Source organism: Pipistrellus hanaki, assembly GCF_964339955.1.
Source record: "Pipistrellus hanaki genome assembly, chromosome: 1".
NCBI classification, from domain to species: Eukaryota; Metazoa; Chordata; class Mammalia; order Chiroptera; family Vespertilionidae; genus Pipistrellus; species Pipistrellus hanaki.
The window spans coordinates 73,791,204-73,814,685 of NC_140503.1; the positions used below are offsets into that span (position 1 = coordinate 73,791,204).

At 47.1% G+C, this 23,482-nt stretch overlaps 1 protein-coding gene and 2 pseudogenes across 3 annotated transcripts in view; all 3 read right to left on the reverse strand.

Annotated features, from left to right (window-relative positions):
* Positions 1 to 23,482, reverse strand: part of LOC311610202 (granzyme H-like) — a 116,007-nt pseudogene that overhangs the window by 72,812 nt on the left and 19,713 nt on the right. The window lies entirely within an intron of this gene.
* LOC311610256 (granzyme H-like) lies at positions 7,080 to 12,672 on the reverse strand. The gene is made up of 5 exons (XM_084861313.1): positions 12,529 to 12,672; positions 8,735 to 8,879; positions 8,136 to 8,265; positions 7,706 to 7,963; positions 7,080 to 7,356 (listed from the first exon to the last, which is right to left on the reverse strand). Exons 1-5 carry the CDS (start codon positions 12,581 to 12,583, stop codon positions 7,195 to 7,197), a joined length of 750 nt encoding a protein of 249 aa, XP_084717439.1. The 5' UTR covers positions 12,584 to 12,672; the 3' UTR covers positions 7,080 to 7,194.
* On the reverse strand, positions 17,854 to 21,029 carry LOC311612071 (granzyme B-like; annotated as a pseudogene). Its single transcript has 6 exons — positions 20,969 to 21,029; positions 20,369 to 20,421; positions 19,788 to 19,855; positions 19,123 to 19,258; positions 18,793 to 18,939; positions 17,854 to 18,057 (listed from the first exon to the last, which is right to left on the reverse strand). The product of its transcript is annotated as a granzyme B-like (transcript).

The following is a 23,482-nucleotide window of genomic DNA, read 5'->3' on the forward strand; positions in this document are numbered from 1 at the left end:
TACTGGAATGTGCCAACAACCAAGGTACAAGACCTTGACCGGAATCAAACCTGGGACCTTTTAGTCCTCAGGCTGATGCTCTATCCACTGAGCCAAGCCGGTTTTGGCTAAAAAATGTAATTTCTAGAAAGAGCAATCAATGTGTACCAAGAGGTATTTGATAGAACTGAATGAATTCTAAATATATTGGAAAAACAACTGGCCAATAATAGCCAAGATGGGGTTCTGTTGCCCCTTACCTCCTGCACCATATACCCTTCACCTGCTCAGCTCACACATGCATTCAGCTCTTCTCTCACCTGGGCTTCTGCCAGGGCTGGGAGCCCCAGGGAACACATGGCACATGGATGTAGAGATGGTCTAGTGAAAAATGAGCTTTTATTTGTTTTCCAGCTTACACTTATGTGTGCTGGGTTTTGTTCCTCATATTCTTGTGATTTATTTATTATTTTTTAAGGATTTTTTTTATTTTAATGTGGGTCCCACTTGACTCCTTGTTTGTGCAACTGCTGTGAATTCGTTGTGTTTTGTCACACCAGCCATCGGAGGTGCTGTTTGGAGGATACAGGCTGTGACATAGGGTCATCTGGGTCACAATAAACCTCCTTGCACTTGAAATGTGGCATTTTGTGGGTTTGCGGGTTTGTGGGTTTAATGCCTTCTACATGTTCTGTAAGTAAAGATAAGGCTGCCCTGGCTGCCTCCTCCCTCAGTGCCCCACATGGACTCCACTGAGTGGATTAGAAAACTCAGGACACATAGGCATCCATTACATACTGTCATTCTGGGGTCAAACACAATCAGGCATGAGAAACTGTATGTGCAATAAAGAGAAAATACTGCAAATTTAACTTTTTTCAAGACCTAATTTCCTGTGGATTCCAAATACAGACCTATCTGTACTAAACCGGTCTGCCTGGTGGAGGAGTGGAACCAGGAAAATTTAGAGGAAATTTCTCATCACAACAAGTGTCCCAACAGCAGGGACAGAGCCTGTTTGTTCCTGCCACAAAGATAGAAGGACATTTGATCTATTGTTGGATGGCAAAGTGGTACTTTGCAGCCATGTAGCTTGGAGCCCTCTGGCTCACAAAGGTGCCATAACCCAGGTTGCCAGCAGGGGGAGACAGGACCTGAGGTAAGGTCAGGCTGAAGGGGGATGAGGTAGCTGAGTGATAGCTCTTGGGGGGGACACTGGGCTGGAAGGCACTGAGCTTGTCCTGCCCAGGTGGGAGGTAGATTCTGTTTCTTCTGGTAGGCATCAAGTGGGCTGGCAGTTCAGTATTGTGATAAAACAATAGGGGAGAATTCACTCAAGATATTGGGAAGTGTGTTAGATGAGAGAGAGGCTGGCACAAAATAAGGTGGTCTGGGTTGGAGTGGAGGTAGGGCAAGAATCTGATGTCCAGACACTGAGATAGAAAATAGGGGTTGGTGTGGGAAGGTCAGCCAGGGGGGAAGGCGGCTGTATGAACTCTGTGCTGTCCCAGGGCTGGGGAGGGCAAGGCAGGGCAGAAGAATGGGACCTGAGTAGGCTGAGGGCCATCATACTGTGAGAATCCTGCCCCCATTGGAGAGGGTTGCCCTGGAAACAGGAAACATGCCCATGGCATGGCCCCCTTGCCTCTAGGGCCCCAGAGGTATTCCCCTTCCACTGACCTGTTCCTCCTTTAGCCAAATTGTTGGGGGGTTGGTGATAGAATTTAGCTTAGATAAGAAGTTTCTGAGTCCACAAGGGGACAATTTCTGGGATTTTAAAAAAAATAATGGAGCTTAGAATCAGGACTTCCAGTGGGTTAAGCACCACAGTGTGCTTGCAAAGTGGATGAGAAACTATACTGTATGGGATTTAGGGAGGAATGAGGCTGCTGGGAGAAAGGAGGAAGCAAGCCCAGAATTGCCAGCAGAGGGCGCGTGGAGCAGTGTTGTTGACTATTGACAGGGGATCACTAAAGAAGACTTCTGTGACATGGACTCTAGAGATGTTTTTTATGGCCCTGTGCTCTACACTGCCTGCCCCATGGGATTCTTGCCTCTGTCCCCAGATGGATGGTCGAGCCAAGAGGAAGGCCAGACTCACGCCTGCTGTTAGAGACTCTTCATTATTCTCTGTATCCTGGGGAGGAATTCTGAGACGTTCATGAAGACTCCTGGAGGTTCTTTTCTCCACAGGAGAAAATACGCTGGGCCTGTTTTTACATGTGAGGGGGCCCTGCCATCTCTCTGTGAGCAGGAAGAGGAAAACTGAGCTGGACTCCTCAGGGTCCTTCTCTCCTGGCTGCACAGGTGCAGGTGGTCTGTATTTGGGGCTCTTGAGGGATGAGGGTCCTTGTTCCCTCCCGCCTGCCTTCTACTGTCCCTTCCAGCTTGATCCAAGCTAAGCCTTTCTCTTCAATACCCAGGGACACTCTGGCGATAACATTGGTGTGGGATGACTGATTCTTCCTCACCTCCACATCTAACCCACCCAGGGGAAACACTAAAAACTGGGTTTGTGTACCAGGCTGTCTAAACTTTCAGGATGAGGCAAGAAGAGATGACCACTCCCATATCCTAGAGCTTCCCAAGTTCTATCTCCTTGGACCTGTCAAGGTAAATGCTGAATTTTGACACCAAAGCCAGTCTTCCCGTCCTCTGGAAGTCCTTCCCAAATCTGGTGACCTTGCGGTGGTATCTGGGGAAGTGAAATTTGCATTCCTAATTTTTATGAAAGGCCAACTCCACCTGTTACAGAGTGGTTGGTAGAGTTCTATCTCCTTGGCCCCTCAGTCAGCCACAGTGCCCTTTTGTCCTGGCCTCACCAGCTCTTGCCCCTGGGCAGTTATAGGGGCTTCACAGTGTTAGATAATCCGATGTTTCTCTCTAGCTGATGGGGAAGAGGCAAGAGAGTCCAGGTCTGCCCATGGCCTCTGGGCCTGGACACTGAGGTGAAGCTGCAGTGACTTCCTTCACTCCTGAACCACAGGGACAGGTCAGACAGCCAGGAAAGGAAGAAATGAAACAACACATCAGAGTGAAGGGAGGAACAGTGAGAACCGAGAATGGCAAGAGTACAAGAGGTTTCCTCATCTGCAGTAGCATGATGTCACAGGAGAAGCTCCTAGGATTAAAGTGTGGGTACGGGATGGCTCTTTTCACCAGGATGACCTGCTGGCGCTTCCCCTTCTTCTAGATGGTGTGGCCCCCCAGGTGACACTGACTGATCTTCACTGAGAGCAGAGTGGGGTCTGGGGGAAAGGGGTGGGTGGGTGATAGAGTCACAGGAGATACAGCCCAGGAGTGGTAAAGGGCAAGTGACAGCTGGGGCAGGTTAGGGGAAATGGAGGCCACAGGAGCCAGGGGGCTGAGTGACTCTGCTTCTTAATGACTCTGAGATTAGGGAGCTGGGAACTCTCTCTTGTACTTAGGAAATCTCACAAAATCTCTTGTGCTTGCATTTTGACTCTGATGCATATGTTGATCTTCCTCCTCAGCTTTATTTGCCCAAAGTGGTCCCTCCCTATCTTCACATCTACATCACTTGCTGTCACCTCTGATCCTCTGAGCCCAAAACTTACCTGTCCTATTTCTTTTCCTTTCATTGCCTAGTCATGATCTCAGAGGGCTCTTTGATAAAGCCTAAAGGGCTTGAGTTACTAAAAACCTGGGAGCTTCCCTGGGCTGCAGTTCCTGGGATGAAGGACACGGTCCCTGTGGGGGTCTCAGACAGTGTAGCCTGGCTGTAGTCTCTCACCTTCCACTGCAGTGAGCAGCTGTCCGGACCAATTTCACTCTCACAAGGACACACCACACCTGGTCTCCTCATCTTGAATGTGAATGTAGGCCATGTCGGAGCTGGAGTGGGGCCTGGCTTCATGTCCCCTCTGAAAGTTAAGGCTTGAAGGTGGGCGACTGGCAGTGTGTGTGGTCAGGAGGGAAGGCTTGAAGGAGATGATTGAGGTGGGTGGTGTAGGGGCCCTAAAGACAATGAAGGGAGGTCCCTTAGGTCCCACTGTGGCCTAGAATCCTTCTCTGAACCTGAGATCTCAGAATCCCCCTCTGGGAACAGGGGTACAGTGCTTGCTCTCCAACTCTTCCTCAGACACACGTATGGAGGAGACAAGGTCTATCTTGCAGATGGTGGAGTCTCAAGGGATGGAACAAGACTCAATGAGTCTCCTGATACTCTGAGCCTATGTTGGTGCTGTTTCTAATAACCTACTCCATGGGCCTAACACATCCTAGGTTCTCAGTAAACATTTGTTGGCTGCATGAATGATGGACTCCAATTAGCTTTTGCCTGATGTCTGATGGGATTCAAGGCCATTGGGATGGGGAGAGGGCACAGCCAGAGAGAATGGAGCAGCCGAGGGCCTGGGAAGCAGGGGAGGTGGGGCTGGATATGGGCAGCTCAGGCTGGGGCAGAGCCAAGGCTTCCAGGGTGCTTCTGTGCAGTCATCCAGCCACATCTGAGGTCAGTCACACCTGGCTTCTCTCCTGGGCATGGTGTGCATTCACTTTCAAGATAAGGAGGAGACCAGGTGTGGTGTGTTCTTGTGCCAGTGAACTTGATTGTGACACCTGTTCATGGCAGTGGAAGCTGAGAGACTGTAGCCAACTTACCCCTCCTGGGAAATATAACTGGTTCTTAAGTAGGGTCCAGTGACAACTTCCATGACAGTAGCTGGTTTGTCTGAGGTACCTTTTCTGTGTCTGAGTGAGGAGTTTTAATAATGTCTTTTGTAGCTTCATATCTTTTGCCAAACCCCTTTGTCTACAAAACTCATTTTCTAGTTTGTAAGAGAGAGGCTAACAGCTGTTAAACCTTTTAGTGTACACCTTCCTCCTGGCCATCCTTGTTGAGTGTCTATCTAGCATCAAACTTGATAGTCTGGGGTGGGGTGGGACCAGGCATTCAGAATTCATGGGCTTAAATGGAGGAAAAGTCCCTGCCAATGCAGGACAGAGGGACAGGAGTACATGGGTTTGATGGGGTGGTCTCAGGCCTCTGGAATGGGGATGGTCACTTACTAGTGGTACCTTGGAGGCGGGAGGGGGTAGAATAAAGATCAATAAGAGAAGGAGGACTGCATCTTCCCAGAGGCCTGCCCAGGTCAGAGCTGCTGGTATTTCTGGTGTCTAGACACAACCCCCTGAGGGGAGCAGGGGAGTGTGGCTCAGTGACTTCCCGAACCTCCTGGACCGCACCCCTCTAGTTTTGCTGGGTGTTATCACACCAGATGTTTGTGTAAGTTCTCAGGCTTGGTTCCTGACAATGGCACTGCCACCACACTTGTACTCCCACTGCTAAGCAACAAGGTGCAAGAATGAGTAAGAATGTGAGTGCTTTGGCTGCAGCCAGCAGGAGGCTGGAACCTCAGAATCCCTCAGTGACTAAACCAAGCCTATTTCCATGTCTGGGCACTTGGCTCTTTTCCATGCTGATGAAATCATGAATAATCATTTACAGGCCAGGTCCAGGCACATGGGAGACATGGTTCCTGCCCTTGAGAAGCTGACATTGGCTGCAGTCCACTGAGAATTTGTGGCTGGGGTATGAGAAGAGAAGGGCTATGGACAGGGGTTTGCTCGGTCATGTGAGGTAGAGGTCGTGTGAGGACCAGATGGCCTGCACACACCCAAATATCCCAAATGGTAGCTCCTTTTCTGATTTCACCATCACTCCAAACTCTTATTTTTGGAATATTTAGCATCTCCTCTATAGATGTAAATATTATATGACACAGGGGCCTTTATTACCACACAATTTTAAACAGAAGTCCTTGACTTTTGTTCATTGGCTCCAGTGTTCAGAGAACCCTGTCTCTGATGCCCCTGGCCTAGCAGTTACATACATCTGCAAACACATTATCCCAACACTCTCACCAATGTGACCACAGAGGGAAGAGCAATGGAAAAGGAGGCACTAGGAGTTTTCAACAGCCCAACCCCAGTTCTGTGCAAGGAGCAGCACCTGATGAGCACATAGAGGAACTTGCTGAAGGATCAGTGATGATGATATCTGCGTGGTCGAGGTCTCGGTAATTTTCACTTTCTTATCTACATGTTCCACATTTACAATAACTTTCTGGCTGTGATGAATATGTACTACTTTTTTATACCCAAAAGACATTTTCCCATAGTCAAAGCACACCTATCAATGGCAGATGTTCAGCAAAGTTCTCCTTTTCCACCTGTCCTTCGGAAGTTGTATGATTTAATATGAGATTCCTGTTCTTAATCTATTCATATAATGAAGATTTTGGTTTCCTTTCGATACTGAGACACACACACACACACACACACACACACACACACACACACACAATATAGGAGGTGGAGAGAGGTTGGCTGAGACCGAGATGAAAGAGCAACTTCAAGGTCAGTGTTGGCTGCAGGTGGGTGGGCTGCCAGGACACCAGGGGCTGCACTGGGCTCTGGGCTCCCAACAGGGCTGTGCCAGGCACTGGAGCTGGGCCTGGGAGTAATGAAGGGCCTGGCCCCTTACCCATGAGCTTCTTATAGGACCCTCCAACTAATTTCTGGGTTCTTTTATGCTGCATAGTGGCATTGGGGCAGTGTGGGGTAAGGCAGTAGTCGGCAAACTCATTAGTCAACAGAGCCAAATATCAACAGTACAAGGATTGAAATTTCTTTTGAGAGCCAACTTTTTAAAACTTAAACTTCTTCTAATGCCACTTCTTCAAAATAGACTCGCCCAGGCCGTGGTATTTTGTGGAAGAGCTACAGTCAAGGGGCCAAAGAGCCACATGTGGTTCTTGAGGCACAGTTTGCAGCCCACAGGGGTAAGGTATAAGTGCGGCTTGAAGGAGGAGGGCAATATGGGTGAGAAATGAGGGTCTCCTAGAAGAGGATCACTTTTGGGGGAAAGATGGCATCCCTTTCTTGATGGAGCTAATATTAGGCCTGGCAGGGGAGCTGGCACTGGAAGGAATATTGGGAAATAGCTAGGTAGAGGTGGAAGGTGTGATTCCATGAAGCAGGAAGCTCTAACAGCTGGGAAATGTGAACAAATGGTTGCCCCACACACAGCAGGTAACTAAGACAGGTTTTGGTAAATACAGGAGGAATCAGTGATGTCCACTCTAGAAAATGCAAGTTTATTATGTGTCTGGCAGCCTCCCCTCATCCCTCTGCAGAGTGCAGTTCTGGCCTGCACCCCAGAGGAGATGAATAGAGCAGTTCTGAGGTGCCTCAGTCTGGTCTCTGCAGTTGGAAACGTCTCATTGTTCTTTTTATCCAGGGCAGAAAGCTGGAAATCTTAGTTTCAACACGAGGAGGTTTTCCACCTTTCCTCCCAAAGGAGACAATGCCCTGGGCCATGTTGTCACACACAAGGGGTCCCCCAGAGTCGCCCTGTGGGCAGAGGGAGGAAACACTGAGCTGGGCCTTCTCCTGGCCCTGTCCTCCTCGCTGTCCCCGGGGTGTGTGGTCCCTGTTAGGAGAACAGGGTCAGGGGAGGCCTTGTCCCCTCCTTAGGTCTGGGGTTTTCCATTTGACTCTGAAGGTCTCTTTTCCTCTCTCTAGGAAGACTTTGCCCACCAGTGACTATGGGAAAGCCTCTCTGTTCCCTGGAGAGACAGGACCAGAGATTGGACGGTGGAAAGGCAGAGGACATAGGGCTGTGGCCAGTTCCCACTGCCTCTGGTTGCCTGCAAGCTTGTTTGTGCCCAGGGCGGGGCCTGGACAATGCTGGAGATCTCACCTTAAAAGTAGACTGATCCTTTTCTGGGTCCCCCACACAGATCTCTTTGGCTCTGTTGAAACGGTGTCTGTAGCAGGAGACACACTGCTTGTCCTCTTGGATTTCCAGCTCTACCTCATGCAGTGTGGCTGTGGAGGTGTTCAGGTTGAGTCGCCCCCAGCCGGCCAGTCTGCACACCGTCCCTGGATTCACCTGCTCTCTCCTCCTGGGCAGCCTCAGGAGGCTCACATAGGCAGTCAGGGTGGCCTTCCTCTTCAGCTGAAGGCAGAGGACAGGAATTCTTATTGGGCAAGGGCCCAGGATTCCAGGACAGTCATAGCCCTGGACAAGGAAAGGGCTCACACTAGGAGGGACGACAGAAAGGAGGTCATAGGAGATGAGAAACCCCAGGCTGAAGGTGTGCAAGAGCCAGTGGAAGGATGAATCCTACCCGTAGCAACATGATGTCGTTGAATTTGGGACGATACTTTGGGTGCGGGATGGCTGTTTTCACCAGGATGACCTGCTGGGTCCTTTCACGCTTCTTGATGTTGTGGGCACCCAGGATGACTGTGATGGACCTGCACAGAGATAGCCAGGGATGTGGAGGCACAGCAGATACAGCACAGGGGCCAGGAAGGGAAGAGGGCAGCTGGGGCAGTGCAGGATTGGAGTGGAGAGGAATTCTAGGGGATGGGGCGGGGAACTGAGCATGCCTGTGCCCTGTGCTTTTTGGCAGCTCAGGCCAGGTGTCATTTCCTGGAGCAGTGCTTCGGTGCTCAGTCACACCCTGAGCTTGTCTGTCTCTAAGCAAAACTGTGAATTTCTCACATTTGTACCCTGGTCTTCAGGGCACAACCTTGGTCTTCTTCCTAAGCCCCTTTGATCAGTCCCTCCAGTCTTCAACAGGCCACTTGCATTGACCGGTCCCTCCGCCCAAAGCTGACCTGTCCTCTGAAGTGCCCTCTGTGCCCCTAGTTCTGTAGCCTCTGAAAAGAAGGTTGCCTGTGAGGTATCTGCAGAAGGGTGGGCCCAGGCTGTGCTCCTCACCTTCCCCAGCAGTGAGCTGCTGTCAGCACAAAGTCCTCACGCACAAGGAAACCCCCACATCGTTTTCTGTTTGAACTGCTGATCCGAAGAAATGCCATGCAGGGACGAGAGTGAGGCTCGACCTCATGACCTCCGATGATTTTCACTGCAAGAAAAAATCTACTCTGCCTGCTGTGCCCATGGAGCCAGAGGTTGGAGAGGGGGAGACTGGGATAGAAAGGGGTGGGCAGTACTTGGGTGGCAGATAGTGATGTCTATAGTCCTCAGCCATAACCAAGAAGAAGTCCTACAGGTTCCTTGGGCAACATTCCTGGCTTGCTATATGACCTGACCCACAACTGAGATAATCCCCCTGACAAAGAGAAGAGCAATCCTTCTTTCATTCCTGTTGCAGCTGTGCACGTGGACAGTGGGATTTGTGTCTGGAACAAGAAATTTCATGCCTGTACATCCTGAAAAATCCTTCCTGCCACGCTCCTTGGGCCTTTCTCCCTTCTTTTCCCCAAATTCAGAGCCATTGCTGGTTTGTACTATTCAGAATATTGGGACTGAAAAATTACCAGAGAGAATTTGAGATCAAACCAGCCTCAGGGGACCAGGATGCCACCAATTCTGGGATCAACTGTATCCCTAGCTTCTTTACAAAACTTGGAGAAGGGGGTGGAGATTGAGGGAGATTTTAAGATATTGAGTTAGAACGTTAGTGTGCCTTGCTTTGATTACAGAAGCCTGCCCCTTTCGCCTAGCTGCAATTTACTGTGGAATTATTTCTCATTTCAAGCGTCCAACCTTCTTTCAAATGTCTTTGAAAAAAAAAAGCCCACTTTCGAAGAAATTGAAACAGTCATCAAAAAGCTTCCAGCAAACAAAAGCCCAGGGCCAGATGGCTTCACAGGAGAGTTTTACCAAACATTCAAGGAAGAACTAAAACCTATCCTCCTCAGACTATTCCAAAAAATCCAAGAGGAAGGAACACTTCCAAACTCCTTCTATGAAGCCAGCATCACCCTAATACCAAAACCAGATAAAGACAACTCAATGAAAGAGAATTACAGGCCAGTATCCCTCATGAACATAGATGCCAAAATCCTCAACAAAATTCTAGCATATCGACTCCAGAAGAACATCACAAAGATCATACACCATGACCAAGTAGGATTTATTCCAGGAATGCAAGGATGGTACAATATCCGCAAATCAATAAACGTGATACATCACATAAACAAATTGAAAGATAAAAATCATATAGTCATATCAATTGACGCAGAAAAAGCATTTGACAAAATCCAACACCCTTTCCTGTTAAAAACTCTTAAAAAGGTGGGAGTACAAGGATCATACCTCAACATAATAAAAGCTATATATGATAAACCCACAGCCAACATTATACTCAATGGGCAAAAACTAAAACCATTCCCTCTAAGAACAGGAACAAGACAGGGATGCCCACTCTCGCCACTCCTGTTTGACATAGTACTGGAAGTACTAGCCATTGCAATTAGACAAGAGGAGGAAATAAAAGGCATCCGAATTGGAAAAGAAGAAGTAAAGTTATCCTTATTTGCAGATGACATGATATTGTACATAAAAAACCCAAAAGACTCCATTAAAAAACTAATTGACTTAATAAATGAATTTGGCAACGTAGCAGGATATAAAATTAATGCCAAGAAATCCATGGCATTTCTATACACCAACAGTGAAACTACAGAAACAGAGGCTAAAAAAGCAATTCCATTCACCATCGCACCAAAAAAATTAAGATACCTAGGAATAAATTTAACTAAAGAAATAAAGGACCTATTTGCGGAAAACTACACGACACTGAAAAAAGAGATAGAGGAAGATGTAAGGAGATGGAAGAACATACCATGTTCATGGATTGGTAGAATCAACATCATCAAAATGTCCATACTTCCTAAAGCAATCTATAGGTTCAATGCACTCCCCATTAAAATACCAACGACATATTTCACTGACCTAGAAAGAACTCTCCAAAAGTTCATTTGGAACAATAAAAGACCCCGAATAGCCACAGCAATTCTGAGAAAGAAGAGTAAAGTAGGAGGGATCTCAATACCAGACTTCAAACTATATTACAAAGCCACTGTTCTCAAAACAGCCTGGTACTGGCATAAGAACAGACAAATAGATCAATGGAATAGAATTGAGAACCCAGATATCAACCCAAATCACTATGCTCAATTAATATTTGACAAAGGAGGCACTAATATACAATGGAGTCAAGACAGTCTCTTCAATAAATGGTGTTGGGAAAATTGGACAGACACATGCAAAAGTATGAAACTAGATCACCAACTTACACCATTCACAAAGATAAACTCAAAATGGATACAGGACTTAAACATCAGACGGGAAACCATAAAAATACTAGAAGCATCCACAGGTAGCAAAATCTCAGACGTATGCCAAAATAACTTCTTCACTGATACTGCCCCTAGGGCAATGGAAGCTAAAGAGAAAATAAACAAATGGGACTACTTCAAAATAAAAAGCTTTTTTACAGCAAAAGAAACCATCAATAAAACAACAAGAAAGCCCACGGTGTGGGAGATCATATTTGCAAATATTACCACTGATAAAGGTTTAATCTCCAACATTTACAGACAGCTTATACAACTAAATAAAAGGAAGATGAATGATCCAATTAAAAAATGGGCAATGGACCTAAACAGAATATTTTCAAAAGAAGACAGAAGGAAGGCCAAAAGGCACATGAAAACATGCTCAAAGTCACTAATTATCCGAGAGGTGCAAATCAAAACAACAATGCGGTACCATCTCACACCTGTCAGAATGGCCAACATCAACAAATCAACAAACGACAAGTGTTGGCGAGGTTGCGGAGAAAAAGGAACCCTCGTGCACTGCTGGTGGGAATGCAGACTGGTGCAACCACTGTGGAGAACAGTGTGGAGTTTCCTCAAAAAACTGAAAATGGAACTCCCATTTGACCCAGTAATCCCACTTCTAGGAATATATCCCAAGAAACTAGAAACACCAATCAGAAAGGATATATGCACCCCTATGTTCATAGCAGCACAATCTACAATAGCCAGAATTTGGAAACAGCCTAGGTGCCCGTCAGCAGATGATTGGATCAAAAAACAATGGTACATCTACACAATGGAATACTATGCTGCCATAAAGAAGAAGGAATTCTCATCATTTGCAGCAACCTGGATGGAATTGGAGAGCATCATGCTGAGTGAAATAAGCCAATCAATGAAAGAGAAACACCACATGACCTCACACATCGGTGGATGATAAAGATCTTTATAAACTGATGAACCAAGAGACAGATATAGAGAAAGTAAAGCAACAGGCAGACTGTCAAATTACAGTGGGGATGGTAGGGATATCAGGGGGAGATAATAGATCAACCGAAGGACTTGTATAAATGCATATAAGTACAACCAATGGACATAAAACTATGGGGAGGGAGGGGATGTGTGGGAGGGAGGGAGGGGGGCAATAAAAAAAAAAAACACAAGAAAATATGTAAAAAAAAAAAAAAAAAAAAAAGCCCACTTTCCAGATATCAAGGGATGGGGAGAGTACCCATGTGTTTTCCTCAGGAGCAGCCATCTGCCCGGCTATTACTGTTGCATTTTCATTCAGTTTAGTCTTGCTGGTCTTTGAAGGAGATGGGATCTAGTGTTGAGAAAGTGCCTGGGGATGACCAGGGCCAGGGTGAGTCTGAGTGTAGCATGTGAGCTGGGCAGTGCCCATGTCACATGCCATTGGGTTTCTAGTGGGGGTCAGTCACTCACCTGCCTGTGCCATGGGGGCCAGAAGAAAGGCCATCAGGAGCAGAAGTGGCTGCATCTCCTCAGGAAGCTGTCAGGTCAGAGCTGCTGGTGCTTCGTCCAGGTCTTCTCAGCCCAGGGTTCTATAGTGTTGTGGCTTTTATCACACACGGCTCTCTCAGTAACCACATAAGCACTGGTAGTCATTGACTCAGTGGTGACTATGCCAGCTGAAAACATGAACCACAAGCTATAGATAGGGTGGTTCATGATGCTGCATCAGCCAGTAGGAGGAGCCTGAGTCCCAGGAACCCAAATCTCATAACACGCAAGGACCCCTCGTTTCCTTGGCTCTCTCTTGACAGTTAGGGAATTGTTTAATGAGGTCCCCGTTTTGTGAGGGTCAGCAGTATTGGAGATGAGATTTCTTGCTTCTGCTGGAGGAGACAAAAACATCAGTGATCAGGTAATGATGGTGAGGGCTGTGGGTGGAGGGATGGACAGAATGGTATGGCAGTGATGCCCAAGAGGCCTTGTTTTAGTGACAGAAGAGCTGATGGCTTACCAAAACCAACAAAAACATTTATTTTGCTCAGGAATCTGCATTTGGGCTGGATTTAGTGTGGATGTCTCCCCTCAACTCCCCTTGATGGCAGAGGAGGCTTGAAGCCTTGAGCCTGCCCAGTGGTTTGTGCCAGATGCCTGTGGGCAAGCCCTCTGTGAGGGCTTGTCATGCAATCTCTACATAGGATTGTTCAGTCTTTTTTGTAGCATGCTGGTGGCCTCTGCAGAGTGAACCTCTCTTCCAAATTGACCCTGGCAGACATATTCTTTTTCTTTCCTAGGTTTTGTAGCTATATGGTAACCTTTCTGCATTATTCTACACCTTGGGGGCAATCAAAAGCCCTCACCTAGATTAAAAAAGGAAAGAGCATTGCAGTCATGTAATAGAGCCTGTGGGATGGAGATACATGATGGCAGTCAAAGCATTACACAGTCTGCCCTCTGCTGAGGCACATATAGAGTCAGTGAGAGGAACCGAAACCATGGACCCCTGTAAGCCGCGGTCACAGCCTTTGGAGAGTTGGGGTCTTCTCTGTCCAAACCACGTGTATGAGGATGGAGGAGGGTTGACTCTCCCAAAAGTTACTCTTTTGTGAAGTGGTAATGAATACCAGGAAGCCAAACAGTATTTTCCCAGCACTGTCCAGAAGACTATTACATTTCAGATATCTTTATACCAAGCTAAAATATTTCTTTAATTTGATTCCAATAAAAATATCATTTTTCTTTCAGTGTTATACTAGTTCTAGACAATTTCTAAAATATGTGTGAATAATAAACATGCTAGAATAGTTCTGAGAATTTTGACCCCCCCCCCAAAAAAAAAAGACAGTAAGGGAGAGGGTAAGCCTTATCATATATTAAAAACATTATATAAAACCTCTTTCTTTCATCTTATATAATAAAATGCCAATATGCAAATTGTCCCCTTGGGTGAGAGTTTGATTGACCAGGAGTTTGACCAGGGGGTGGAGCTGAACAGCCACCCTTCCATTTCCCCTCCCCCTGGCCAGCTCGGCCCAATCGGCCTGATCAGGGCAGGCTGGCTGGACCCCACCCATGTACAAATTCGTGCACCAGGCCTCTAGTACCATAATCACTATGTGCAGTGACAGATGGGTATTAGACTTATGGTGATCACTTCATAAGGTATACAAATGATGAATCACTATATTGTGTACCTGAAACTAATATAATATTGCAGTATTACAGTATTACAGTGTGTCAACTATAGTTAAAAAATAAATTTAAAAAACAAAAGATAAAGGAGAAAAAAAGAACACATTGTGAAGGCCATAATTCTTGTGTGAAATAAATTTAAATGGTAAACTCCAAAACAACCCCAAAAAACAAACAAACAAAACCTCTCTCCTGATTCATGAGTAGACAAAGGCCCATTAAACAGAATAGAAAACCTAGAAACATTCCTAAGTACATAAAGATATGTAATTTATAATAAGGTGACATTTCAAATCATTGGGAAAAAGATAGACTTTCTAATAAATGATATTGGAACAACTAGAAAATATTTTTTTCTTTGTTTTATTTTCCAATCAGAGTTGACAAAGTCACTTTTAAAAGATATTAAGTTGGAGTCATATTTCATATAAACCACCAGAATGAAATGCAAATAGATAAAGAGACTTATATATTCTATATAAAAAAGAGCTAATATGCTAATTAGACCAAACAGCAAAACAATTATCCGGAGGACATCCTGGATGAAGCTAGGCTTGGCTGTGAGGGCTGAGCCCCTTGCATGAATTTTGTGCTTTGGGCCTCTAGTAAAAAAAAACAAACACCATACCTGCACAATGAATAAACATGGATGAATTTCTTTATAAACTTAGAAGCGGTAAAGCCTTTCTAGAAATGAGTCTAAATACAAAAACTTTAAAAGAAGTGATTGATAAATACATTTTGATATGTAAAAAGTAATTTTTATAAGTCTCCACTTTCCTGACCATGTGAGCCTTCCTAATTTGAATTGGAGTATGCACAGGCAGGAGCTTTTGGTAACGATAGGGACCATGTGATCATCTGTCCAATCGGATGGGTTTTCAGAGGCAGATTCTAACTGCAATTAGCAAATACATTGTAGGATTGTCCTACCATTTGATTCTGTAAAACTGTGGATTGGTGAAAATGGGGTTTCCAATGGCAGAAGTGGGGATTGCTTTTCCCAACTGGGTGCTGGGGTAGGGTTCTTATGATAGCTTTAGAAAAGGAATTTTCTAAGACTTGCATGGGCAAATGAGTGAATTTTATTTGCATGGAGTTATATCCCTCAGTTGCAAAGTTCTCATTTCCTTTAAAATGGTCCTGGAAAAGGTGCAGCTGGGGGTTCAGCAGGGCTAGAAGCAAAGCCAGTGCCCAGAGGTTGCATTCCAAGGTGGAGTGAAGTCCCACAGAGCATCAGGCTAGTTGTAATCCATCAGTTCGCTGTTTGTGGGCCATGGGGGCCATGCAGGGGAGCAGGCCCTCTGTCACAAGAGAGCCAGGAGCGCAAGAGGGAAGAGAAGGAACTCTGTTTTTCCGGGAACTTATGTAGCTCAGATTTGGTGCCATTGCAGGGGCCACGTCTATTCTGGCTAATGGTCTGCTCCCATGTGTGACTGACAAATGACCACCTTTCTTATGGCATTCAAACCTCACTGGGCATGATTCTATTCTTTCATGGTCCAGTCCCTCCCCCCATGACCTGTGGGAAACAGACCAGGAGAGTGTGAAACCTCAGCTTTCTGGCACACGTGGCATGCCTATATTATCAGGCCTTCCCTTTGCTCTGTCCCTGCCAATTAATTAACAACTGGGATAATTATAACAGTATCACAATGACATTCATGCCTGCTACTTTGACTATATTTTAAATTTTATTTTCCAATTACAGTCCACTTTCAATATTATTTTGTGTTTGTTTCAGATGTACAGCATAGTGATTAGATATATTATATATTTTACAAAGTGTTCCTCCCGATATTTCTAGTATTCACCTGGCACCATACACAGTTATGACAATATTATTGACTATATTCTCTTTGCTGTACTTTGCATCCTAGTAACTATTTTCTAACTACCAATTTTTACTTCTTAATCTTTTCACTTTGTTCCCAGTCCCCCAAGCCCCTTCTCCTCAGGCAATAATCAATCTGTTCTTTTTATTTATGGTTCAGTTCCAATTTTGTTTGCTCATTAACTTGTTCTTTAGATTCTACATATAAGTAAAATCATATGGTATTGGTCTTTTGTCAGTCTGACTTATTTCCCTGAGCATAATACCCCTAGGTCCATCCATGCTGTCACCGATTATATCTGCTGCTTTTATGGCTCATGGAAATGAGGCTGCCGTCCTGCCTGCTCCCCACCTGCTGCCCTCTCCCCAGGTGAAGAGGATGCGCCAGTGAACAGTTTGGGGGTTGTAAGTCTAGAAACGAAAGAAATAAAGTCATTTCTAAACCCCACATGCTGCTTGCTGTTCTAGAGACCCAAGTGATTAAGACAATTAAAAGAGAGTGTAATGAGCAATAAAAATAAAACACAAATACTCCTGTGGGCTCTGGGCTCTGTGGGTTCCTGTGAAGAAGGGAGAGGAAATTCTATTCAGATAAAAGTCAACACTGTCTGTACATTCCCAATGCCTGGCACTTAGTAGGTGCACAATCAGCATTTGTTCACTGATTGATGGAAAATCTGTGCTTTTCAGTCCTACTGAGGAGAGCAGCCCTTTCTAACTCAAAAGGCAGGTGGAGCCCATGTGGCCTCCCTCGACGCAGCCTGAGCCTTGAGGCCAGCAGTGAGGAACAGGCTGCAGGGGACTCAGGCCTCTGAGTGACCAGCAGTCAGCGGACTCTGAGCACAAGGTGGGGACACTGGGCTGGATGTGAGGGCGGAGCTGGCTCTGCCCAGTGAGAGATGGGGCCAGGTGTTCTGCAGACACCTTCCGCCCTGTCCTCCAGGACCCTGCGTGGGGCCAGCACAGGTTTGGTCCCCCAGTCACCCTGTGCCAGGGCATAAGCTGGGTGGCAACTCAGTGACCAGGCCCTGCTGGACCTGGGTATTCTGGGTGTCCAAGGTGGGGGGGACATAGGGGAGCAAGGAGCTCAGACCAGTGTGGTCTGTGGGGTGTTGGGGTTGGTGGACTCTGAGGATGCTTAGTGGTTAGCAGGATGAGAAAAAGGTGCAGCCAGGACACTGGAGGCCAAGCTAGACCCTGAGTTCAGAGGAGGGCAGAAAAGGGCAGGGAGGGAAATTCAGCCCAGGAAAGAATGAGAAACTTCTCAGGGTTTCCCTCTCTCCTCCACTCCGCCTCTCCTCACCATACCCCAGACCACCAAAACCTGCCACTCCATGGCTGTGGGAGAACAATGTCCTGCTCAGGAAGGCCCTCCTCTCCCCAGTGTCGTGGGGCCTCCTGAGCTGCAACCCAGGCTGTGCCTGCTTGGTGCCCAGCACCCACAGTACTAGTCCTTTCCTCTCAGCACATAACAGAGGAAGAAGTACGACCTTCACACTGAGTCCAGGACCTGAGAGATTCATATTTTCTCCTAATGGTGCAGAAGGGTGGGCCCTGAAAGTGCAGGTTTGGCCAAGAAGGAGCTGGTAACTGCTTTGCATGAGGTTTGGGGGTGTGAGTGGAGGGGAAGAGGAGGAAGTAGAACAGAGAATTGTGCTATTGGCCTTCTGAGCACAGAGCTGGTGTCTGTGAATGAGGGTCAAAGAATAATTAACAATCCAGGTCTTCCTTTAGCTGAGAGACATTTATCACACTGACTTGAGGGAGGCAACACCTCCCTCCCGTCAGTGTGATCCTGGATTAGCTCCAGAGAAGACGTCTGGGTCCTGCAGTTGGAGGCTTTTCATGGTTTCTCTTATCCAGGGAAGGAAACTGGCGACTTTGGTGTAGACTTCTGGTGGTTTCCCATCCTCGCTTCCATAGGAGACAATGCCTTGGATCTCATTTTTGCACAGGAGCGGTCCCCCAGAGTCCCCCTGTGGAAAGAGAGAGGGAAGGTCTGAGCCAGTTCTTCTGGCCCTGCCCTCCTTGCCGTCCCAAGTCCCTCTCAGATAAGGCTGCCTAGCATTGTTTCCACCCTGGAGATAAGTGGACAGGAAGGTCCCCAATAGTCCCCTCAGCCTGGACATTGTCACTGCTTCACTATACACAGGTAGTAGTGGCTCCCTCTGCTCCCCCAGGACCCTGATCCTCTGGCTATGAAGATGCTGAAGGGCTGTGGCTGCAGTCCACTGTGTAAGGACCTGAGACAGGCAGGTGGGGCTGACACTATTTACCAGCTCTGAGGAGCCACCAGCTATAATTTCTGCACACCTAGGGAATAGTGATCTAACTGCATTGCCCCAGCTTTGCCAGAGTGTTGCAAATCCCCTTCCCCGGCCCCTGGGGGGAGAATTATGTTTGGAGTGACCAGAGGCCCGTGTATGCTCTTGGAGATCCTTTTTCTCTCTGCTCTGGTGGCTTCTCTCTTTTCTTTCCAGGGGGAAAGATCACAACCTAGAGTGTGAAGGATTTCACCGCCCTGCCTAGGTCCCCAGGTCCTATCCTCTACCCTAACACCCTTCTCCCCAGAACCAAGCTGGGCAGATGTTCAGCATCACTTGAAAGAAAGCCTTATTTTTTCTTGGGTTCCCCCCACACAGTTGAATGTTCTTGTTGTAATGGTTAAAGCGCTTTTTACAATTCACATCCTTCTGCAGGGTCAGCTCTACCTCCTGCAGAGTGTCTGAGCAAGGGCCCTTCTTGGTGACCTGCCCCCAGCCGGCCACAATGCAGTTATCTCCTGGACTTGGCACGTCCTTGCCGCTGGGCAGTTGGAGGGTCTTCACAGCATAAGTTTGCTTGACGTTTCTCTCCAGCTGATGGGGAAGAGGCAAGGGAGTCCAGGTCAGCTAGTGGTCTCTGAGCCTGGACACTTAGGGACCCTTGAGTCACTAGGACTGGTCAGGTGGCCAGAATGGGAGGAAAGAAAGGAACAATTCACAGTGAGAGGAGATACAATGAGATCCCAGAGCTGCAAGAGCAGCAGGAGGTTTCCTCACCTGCAGTAACATGATGTCAGAGGAGCTTTTTCTCTCATTATAGTCTGGGTGCGGGATGGCTCTTTTCACCAGGATGACCTATTGGGTCTTCTCCTGCTTTGTGATGTTGTGGGCCCCTAGGGTGACACTGATTGACCTGTAAATAGAACAGAGTGGATGAGTGTGCATGTGTGTGTGTGTGTGTGTGTGGGGGGGTGTGTCCTGGGAGGGTAGGTAGAGTCACAATAGATACATCCCAGGAGCCATGAAGGGCAAGTGGCATCTGGGACAGAGCAGGGCTACAGACTAAGGATATCAGTTTATAGGGTCCAGGGGCTGAGTGACTCTGGTTCCCAGTGACACACAGAGAGTAGGGCTTGTGGGAGCTCTCTCTTGCCCTCAGGAAATATCACAAAATTGCTTGCATTTCCATTTTGACCCTAATGCATGTGCTCATGATCCACCACTGCTGTATTTGCCTAGTGTGGTACTTCTCTTCTCCATGGTGTCACTTGCTGTCACTTCTGACTCTCAGGGCCAAAGCTTACCTGTCCTATTTCTCAGGCTCTCATTGCTCTGTACAATATCTGATGGCTCTTCTGATATGTTTTCATGGGCTTGAGTTACCAGGAAACTGGGGATCTGGCCTGGGTCTTAGGAGGTGTATCCTGGCTGCAGTCTCTCACCTTCCATTGCAGTGAGCAGCTGTCAGGACAAAGTTGTCTCCCACAAGGACACCGCCACACCTGGATTCCTACTCTTCATCTTTAATGTGAAGGTAGGCCATGTAGGGCAGGGAGTGTGGCTTGGCTTCATGTCCCCTGATGATCTCCCCTGCAGGAAAATTCTGTTTTACTTGAGTGCTCCCCGGAGTCCATCAGGCAAGCATCTGCTTGATGCTCATGCGCTGGGCACTTGGGAGCCTAGGGTGGCATAGAGCTGGGAGGGAGTCAAGGGGATGGGGGACTCAACGTTCTCTTCTGGAAAAGGGAAGAGTACCAGGCTGGGTCTGTGACTTGGCCTGCCACATAGTTGCAGGTGAGAATATAGGTCTTAGGAACTGGGAAGGCCTAGAGGCTCCTAAAAATTCCTCTCCTGACTTTGCTTGGTGTCAGGTAAGTTTCTGAGGCCCCTGAGGTGTTGTGATGTCCAGGGAAGTGTGCTTTGCAGTATCCAGGACTTAGGTTTAGGTATCTAGATGTTGTAGAGCTGTCCTAGGGCCTGACAGGTGGGAAGTTGCCAGTGTTTGTTAACTGCCTGTAAGTACTGGGTCCCAATGGGCCTTTGGAGGAGGGTTGGTAAGGCCAGTGCTGTGGGATTCTGGAAAACAGACAAGTTTGGGACTGTTATCCTCACTGGCTCATCCTTTAAAGAAGCTGCTAAAGGCCTGGGAAGAAAAGAAGAGTTTTAGAAAGGGACTGAGGAACCTTCAGATGGAGCAGAGGAAGCAGGAGTCTTATGGGGATGGTGACCCCACCAAGTGTGGACTGCTGAACTCTGGGCTTCTTTCCTAAGCAGACCTTGAGGACAGCACCTGTCTCATCACAGGCATGGAAGCCAGGACTGCTCTGCCCTCTGCAGTTTCCCAGCCTCTGCCATTCACTTCTAGAAAGTTACACTCTACACAAGGCACAGGTAGGGCCTGGGGAGGGCATTGTTCCCACTGGCTTTTCTTGAGAATAGGCTTCTGCCCTTTCATTTCTGCCTGTGGCTTATCCAGCTCATGTGTGTGGGTCTGAGATGGGATGGGATCTGGGGTTCAGAGCATTCCTGGTGGAGGGCTGGATCCGGGATGGGCAGAAGGGCCAGCAGGTCTGTGCTCACTGTGGGATGGGTTGTGCCTGTAAGGGTGGGGATGGTCACTCACCTGCCTTCGCCCTGGAGAGTAGGAAAAAGGCCAGCAGGAGCAGGAACAGGCGTGGCTGCATCTTCCCAGGAAGGCTGCTCAGGTGGGAGCTGGTGGTGTCTCTCTGTGCTCTCTGTTTGTGCCCAGAAGCGGAAGGAGATGTGGGTAGGTTCTGTGACTTGTGTCCCCCTCTGGTTTTGCAGTGCTTCACCTCAGAAGGCTTTCTTTAAAGCATCTCCACCCCCATGCCTCCTGCCTTATGATGGTCTCTGGGTGGCTTTGTGGGAAGTATGCAGTGACCACATCAGTATCCACAGCTGATAACTTAGAGAAGACACCAGAGCGAACTGTAGCCCTGAGCAGGAACCCAAGGGTACAAGGTGGGGCCTGTGGTACGTGGTGTTGATCAGTGGAAGTACTGGTGCCCAGAAACCGGAGTCCTCAGTGATAGAACCCCCAGTGCCTTATCTCCATGCAACTAAGTCCATCAGGGTAATTTCTTTTACTGGTGTCTGTTTAGGTCCTTCTCTGGCTAATGGACAACCCTAGTGGAGACGTGTCTCCTGTCTTTAGAGCAGTGATTTTCAAGCTTTTTCTTCTCATGATACATAAACTATTAAAATTCTGTGGCACACTAAAAAAATACATATATTTTGTATATCTTACAAAAAATAGGTATACTTTTGATTGTTTTGCAAAAAAAAAAAAAAAAAAAAAAAGTGATTAGCTAACCTTTTTGCTCCAAAGTGACTAAAAAAAAATATTAGGTGCCTGTACTTGTATTTATGTACTTCTGGTACCAAGAATAAAACAATTAGACACAACTATATTACACACTGAGACCAATAAAATGCAATTCTATTTCATAACGTATATATTTATGGTCCCACAGAGGGCATTCAACGATGACTATTGTTGTGTTGACTTTCATAATTTTTTAAAATATAATTTTTATTGATTTCAGAGAGGAAAGAAGGTAGAGAAGTGAAACATTAATGATGAGAAAGAATCCTTGATTGGCTTCCTCTTGCATGCTCCACACAGGGGACTGAGCCTGATACCTAGGTACGTGCCCTGACCGGGAATTGAACTGTGGCCTCTTGGTTCAGTCACTGAGCCACAACAGCTGGGCTGTTGTCATTTTTTAATTTGATGATCTAAGGGAAAAATAGGTTAGTGCTACTGACTAAATAGTCTGGTATTGCATGTTTTAAAAGTTCTTATAGCATGCTGGTTGAAAATATCTGCTTTAGAAAGAGCTGACCATCAGTTGGGGGAGACAGAAACATCAGGGAGCAGAGTACTGAGTGGGAAGGGCCATGGTAGAGTGATGCACAGGGGAGGAACAGGGCATCCACCACCATCTATAAAACTGACATAGCAACCCATTCATCATAACAGTGTCCTCCCAAAAGGTTTTATTTACAAGCTAGAGGTTTGGTGAATGAAATTTGTGCATGGGGGGTTGGGGGAGTTCCCTCAGCCCAGTTTGCACCCTCTCCAATCCGGGACCCCTTGGGGGTTGGCCGATTCCTGGGGATAAGGCCTAAACTGGCAGTCGGATATCTGTCTCACAATCCTGGACCGCTGGCTCCTAATCATTCTCTTTGCCAGCCTGGTCATTTCTAAATGCTGCTCTGGTCACCCCCAACTGCCCCCCTCTGCAGACCTGGTCACTCCTAACTGTCTCCCCCTGCCAGCCTGATTGCCCCCAACTACCCCCTCCCCCACTTGCTGGCCTAGTTGCCCCATGCAGTCTGCGAGTTCAGTTGTTTGGTTGTCCCCCACTAACCCCGCTGCCAGCCTGGTTGCCCTACACAGCCTGCTTGTTCAGTCATTTGGTCGTCACTCACTAACCTCCCTGCTGGCCTGGTCACCTCTTACTGCCCTCCCCTGCTGGCCTGGTTACCCCTAACTGCCCTCGTCTGCTGGCCTAGTCATTCCAAACTGTCCTCCCCTGCTGCCTGGTTGCCTCCAACTGCTCTCCCATGCTGGCCTGATTGCCCACAACTACCCCCCCTTCCTCCGCCGGCCATCTTGTGCAACCACCACCTCTCTCTAGTGTCAAAGCTTTCTCATTACCCCATCAGAACATTTTTTTTTTTTTTCGGGAGGGCTTAGACCCGAGGTCTGCAGCCATGAATTTTATTTTTCCAACCTTTAAATATAATTCTGAAGGAGGAAATATTTATTTCAGGCAATCATGTAGGTGGCCATTTCTGCTAACATGATGAGTTCCTGTACAGATAAGTTTCTTCAGCACCTGACCTTTTACAACCACCTGATCTTTTACAACCACCTATCTTCCTCTTATTTTTTTTTAAACTCCTTTAAACATTTTATTTATTTATTTATTTTTATTTACATATTTTATTGATTTTGATTTTTTTTTGCCTCCCTCCCTCCGTCCCACACATCCCCTCCCTCCCCAGAGTTTTATGTCCATTGGTTGTACTTATATGCATGTATACAAGTCCTTCGGTTGATCTATTATCTCCCCCAGATTCTCCTCCCCTCCCCGCTGTAATTTGACAA

Bases quoted from the DNA above. Each gene is read 5' to 3' on its own strand.
- LOC311610256 (XM_084861313.1), bottom strand. From the start codon at position 12,583: ATGCAGCCACTTCTGCTCCTGATGGCCTTTCTTCTGGCCCCCATGGCA. The intron at 8,266-8,734 runs GTGAGGAGCACA...ATCTCTGTGCAG, and splicing joins GCAGCTCACTGCTGGGGAAG to GTCCATCACAGTCATCCTGG. The intron at 7,357-7,705 runs GTGAGATCTCCA...CTCTGCCCACAG, and splicing joins AGGATCAGTCTACTTTTAAG to GGCGACTCTGGGGGACCCCT.